The following is a 5,233-nucleotide window of genomic DNA, read 5'->3' on the forward strand; positions in this document are numbered from 1 at the left end:
TTAGAAAACCTTACACTATATACCATATACTATAAAAATGCAACGGCCAAGTACCGTATTTTCCGGGCCATTAGGCGCACCGGAATATAAGGCGCATCAGTCCGATGCGCCTTATATATGGAATAATTCCATATATAAGGCGCATCGGACTATAAGGCGCAGGGTCCGGGGGCGTGGCGGAGACCCGACGCGAAACGCGGGGAAGGTGAGCGGGGAAGGTGAGGGGGAGGTGGAGGAGGGCAGCGGACCATACTTACAAAGGTCCCCGCTACCGGAGACAGCAGATCTCCAGCGGAAACTGCAACACGAACAACTTCTGCCGCGTCGGTCTGCAGTTCCCGCTGGAGATCTGCTGTCTCCGGTAGCGGGGACCTATGCAAGTAGGGTCCGCTGCCCTCCTATAGGGCGCACCGGACTATAAGGCGCACTTTGGATTTCCAAGGAAATCCTAGACTTTTATGTGCGCCTTATAGTCCGGAAAATACGGTAGGTTTGGGCAGTTCACCATCAGAAATTCTGAAGGTAGATGTCCTTTAAACGACATTACCACGAGGATGAAAGACTGTATGCAAATTAGCCTGAGGGGCTCCAGGCTCCACTCACACCTAAGGAACCTGGAGCCCCTCAGGCTAATTTGCATACAGCCCTTTATCCTGGTGGTAGATGCCTTTCAACTACCCCCCAATGCTTATACAGAGCGATACATGGGTAGCTACAGACTATACCACGTCGAGCTGCCTTCTCTGTCCAGTCTGTTAAAAGGAAACCTATCATTAAAATCCAGCAACACTTACTGATAGATCCAGGCACCAGGACCGTGGTAATCTTCTTATATTTGTCATCCATTTGGGGGGGGATGTTGGTCTGTCTGTAAGTACACTTTATGAGGAGAACAGGGAATGGTCTGCCTGTATATCCTCTGTAATGGGGAAGGCTGGAAACCTGTCTATATACTGTAGGGGGTGGTTGGTATAGATATAACAAATTAAAAGACCACCAATGTATGAAAGGTAGATTTATTCAAGTCTCCTATATACATAAAACAGGCTCTGTGCAGAACTCTTCCAATAACTTACATTGATTCGTGCTCCTTTATAAAAGGTCTCTAACACAATGCAGACAAATGGCAGAACCCAACTGCATTATCAGAAAGTAAAAACATGAATGTATTGCTAGGCAGCGGTGGGGCCTGACGGCAGACTACATTCACCAAGACTAGCACCTTATACCACACGCAAAGTCCTAAGACATAAGTACTGCAGCCAAGACATTGTGCTTAACACGGGCGAATACGGACACGTGAAAGATCTACACCAAAAGTCTCCATCCTGCTGCAAGACATCATCCGACAGCACATCAGAGCATGCTGGGAGTTGTAGTGTTGCCACAGTTTGGATTCCGCTGGTCTACACACTCATCTATGGCAGAAGGAGGACTCTTCTTATGCCCACCCTTATATCCTGGCATTCAGAGGTTGTACTGCAGCAATCGGTCACACTTTGCGCTTCTTAGCAGAAGACGGCTCGTCTGGATCATCCTCTGAAACAAACAAAAAAAAATTAAGGGTTTTGTTTATTAGAAAAGACTGAATTAAGCGACTGCCCATCTATCTTGTAATAAACTACAGGTGGGGTCCTCAAGAGTTTCCAACCCATATATTTATACAGTATGTAGATGGGATTTGTTAGAAACATATCCAATACACTGGTCAGACACATAACAGCAGTTATGGGATTTAGCTGCAGCTAACCCACCCAGTAGAGCCTTAGGGTGCCCAATACATGCATTGCTAAAGATATTTGACACAGACCTTAACAGATGAGAGCTGCAGGTACAATCACTACACAGAGCAAACATCCAAATGCTTCTGACACCACAATCTCTTGTTGGGCCAGGCACTACCCAATACCCCCTCTGATGAGATACTGATGGCAGTGCCTGCCTGTGTAGCAAACCCCTCCTATGCCCAAAGTATTTCCACAGAAATGGCATTTAAAGAAGGTTTCCCGCAAAGGCAAGTTAGGACTTATCCCATGTATAGGGCCTAACTTTCTGATCAGTGGGGGTCTCAGTGCTGAGACCCCAGCAGATTGTAAGAATGAGGGGTCTGTGGGCAGCTAGAGTCACCCCCCTCCCCTCCCTGATATGTCTGTCTTGTGTTTAGGTTGTTTTGTGTTTTAATACAATTATATGTTTAAGGCAGATGATGATGTAAAATATCTTGTTTAGAGTGGAACAGACTTGTTTGTACTTCTCTCCTTCTCTTCCTTCCTGTAACTATGCTGTTTGATACAAATGTTTGTAACAAGTTTATTGTAGTTACTAATTCTTATAATACTTAAGTTTTATGACCGGAATCCCGGTAAAAATTGTACATCTTATGTAAAGTTCTTTACCTTACATGTATGAAAAATCTAAATAAAATACAGTTACACAAAAAGAATGAGGGGTCTGGCTAAAGGAGCGATGAGCGTTCTGCTCCATTAAACTGTATGGAGCTGATGGAGATCGGTGAGTGCGGCGCTCAGCAATTTCCATCAGCTCCATAGAGATTAATGGAGCAGAATGGTCATGCACGGCCGTCTGCTCCATTAGTCTGAGGAGCAGCGAGGGGTTTGTCGGACCCTTGTTCTCACGATCTGCAGGGGTGTCAGCACTGAGATCTATCCCCCCCCCCCCCATCAGTCCCGTGGATAGGGCCCAACTTTCCTTTGTGGGAAAACCTCTTTAAGGTCGGAGCCACTTCGGATGAACACAATCAATTACCATCAGAACTTTCCATTGAAACTCATGCGGGGCACCAAAGGAATTGAAAACTGTCTCCTGCAGTTTTTCATTTTTATATATAATTTTTTTTAATCTTCCTTATTAGTTTTATAAAGGGCAAGGCTCAGTTTATACTTGCGCTGGTGCTTTCTGTAATGCTTTCATTTTAGGAGAGCATAACGAAAACTAAAAAACAGAAAGCGAACGATATAAATGGACGGTGAACCTTACATCACAATTCGGTTATCAATAGCAGAAAAAAAGGTGCAGGCTGCTGCGTTATTCTTTCCCATATTTAATAACTGGAGGGGAAACATAACCTGCCAAACGCACGTGTGAACTTCATCCAAATTTTATCACTACAGCATGTTCTATACTGGTCCGATTTTGCTGACCACCATAGCAGGGGCACCTGCCTAATCTCTGTAGTTAATGGAGACAACAGAAGTAGTTAAAGCTAATAAACAAAAATAACAAAACGTATACAAGCGACTAGTGAGAACTGACCCCAGTGTGGATCCGTACAGTCTCTTACCGGCAGCTATGGCCTCAGCTTCTTCATCCGGCAGGAACTTGGCCTTGGTCACCTTCTGGGGTGCGTCATCGCCGTTGTCTTCGTACATACTGGACCACTTTATGGCCATGTCGAGCTCCGGGGGAGGACCCTTCTTCTCCTCCACCACCTTGTAGGACTCGGGCGGTGGGACGGCATTGTTCTTCCAGACCTTAAACTCACGAGGCGGCTGATGGGAAATGAAAACAAGAGATTTGTTATAACCCTATCGGGTCTTATGTCTTGTATGGGGTCCACAGCCGCAATGTTATAAGGGTCCAAACCCCCCACCAGACACTTCCCTGTAGAGTAAATGAATGGAGAACAGCAGAGAGGAGGCAGTACTGAACCAGCACCGCTACATCCCTCAGCTATAACACTAGGGGTCTCAGAGATCAGACCCCACCAGGCACGGGTCATTAGCATATCCCACTGACACATGGTAACAGATCAGTAACCTCTCAGCTGATACATGACCATAGATCGCCCCCTGGCGGCCCCGTGTCGTTACCTCCTCCGGGGGCCGCACCAGCCGCTTCTCCCAGTTGATGACGTTGGTGCTGGGGGCGCTGAGGAAGGAGGGCCGGGACACCGTCTGGAAGAGCTCGTCCGGCCCCGGCAGCTTGTGGGAGGACTGCGGCCTCTTCACCACCGCCTTCGCCTTCCTCTCCTCGGCCTCATCGTCACTGCTCTCCGAGCTCGAGCTGCCGTAAGCCGCGAAGTAACTAAGAGGATCCTTGTCCTCCTCCTGCGCCGCCATGGTGCAGCCTGTAATACTGTCCCGGGAAACACAACACCGGAACTTCCGGGCCGAGGGGAAGAACAGCGCGCGGGGTGTGTGATGGCTGAGACACTGATAATATACACCTGCCCGCGGTGCTACAGGGAGCCCCCGTATACAGAGAGCCCCCATATACAGGACCACATACAGAGAGCCCCCATATACAGGACCACATACAGAGAGCCCCATATACAGGACCACATACAGAGAGCCCCCATATACAGGACCACATACAGAGAGCCCCATATACAGGACCACATACAGAGAGCCCCCATATACAGGACCACATACAGAGAGCCCCCATATACAGGACCACATACAGAGTGTCCCCATATGCAGAGAGCCACCATATACAGAAAGACCCCGTATACAGGACCATATACAGAGAGCCCCCATATACAGGACCACATACAGAGTGTCCCCATATGCAGAGAGCCACCATATACAGAAAGACCCCGTATACAGGACTATATACAGAGAGCCCCTGTATACAGAGAGCCCCCATATACAGGACCACATACAGAGTGTCCCCATATGCAGAGAGCCACCATATACAGAAAGACCCCGTATACAAGACCATATAAAGAGAGACCCCGTATACAGAGAGCGCCTATATACAGGACCACATACAGAGAGCCCCCGTATACAGGACCACATACAGAGTGTCGCCATATGCAGAGAGCCACCATATACAGAAAGACAACGTATACAGGACCATATACAGAGAGCCCTTGTATACAGGGCAACATATACAGTGTCCCCATATACAGGACCACATACAAAGAGCCCCCGTATACAGGACCACATACAGAGAGTCCCCATATACAGGACCACATACAGAGAGGCCCCATATACAGGACCACATACAGAGTGCCCCCCGTATACAGGACCACATACAGAGTGCCCCCCGTATACAGGACCACATACAGAGTGCCCCCCGTATACAGGACCACATGCAGAGAGCCCCCCCGTATACAGGACCACATGCAGAGAGCCCCCCCGTATACAGGACCACATACAGAGAGCCCTCGTATACAGGAACACATACAGAGAGCCCCCATATACATGTCAGGTACTACTCTCTCCATATACATAGCTAGATACAGAGTGTACCAAGTACAAAGTCAGGTACT

The 5,233-nt window shown here is 48.1% G+C and overlaps 1 protein-coding gene across 1 annotated transcript; it reads right to left on the reverse strand.

Annotated features, from left to right (window-relative positions):
- Positions 1-1,000: 1,000 nt before the first annotated feature.
- C10H1orf52 (chromosome 10 C1orf52 homolog) lies at positions 1,001-4,155 on the reverse strand. The gene is made up of 3 exons (XM_072127671.1): positions 3,831-4,155; positions 3,302-3,509; positions 1,001-1,539 (listed from the first exon to the last, which is right to left on the reverse strand). Exons 1-3 carry the CDS (start codon positions 4,077-4,079, stop codon positions 1,493-1,495), a joined length of 504 nt encoding a protein of 167 aa, XP_071983772.1. The 5' UTR covers positions 4,080-4,155; the 3' UTR covers positions 1,001-1,492.
- Positions 4,156-5,233: the final 1,078 nt, after the last annotated feature.

Source organism: Engystomops pustulosus, chromosome 10, assembly GCF_040894005.1.
Source record: "Engystomops pustulosus chromosome 10, aEngPut4.maternal, whole genome shotgun sequence".
Lineage (NCBI taxonomy): Eukaryota > Metazoa > Chordata > Amphibia > Anura > Leptodactylidae > Engystomops > Engystomops pustulosus.

What these genes read in the sequence shown, in the direction of transcription:
- C10H1orf52 (XM_072127671.1), bottom strand. Translation starts at nt 4,079, where the DNA reads ATGGCGGCGCAGGAGGAGGACAAGGATCCTCTTAGTTACTTCGCGGCT. An exon ending in TGGTGCGGCCCCCGGAGGAG is followed by an intron (nt 3,510 to 3,830) that starts GTAACGACACGG and finishes ATTTCCCATCAG; the next exon opens with CCGCCTCGTGAGTTTAAGGT. An exon ending in AGCTGAGGCCATAGCTGCCG is followed by an intron (nt 1,540 to 3,301) that starts GTAAGAGACTGT and finishes TGTTTGTTTCAG; the next exon opens with AGGATGATCCAGACGAGCCG.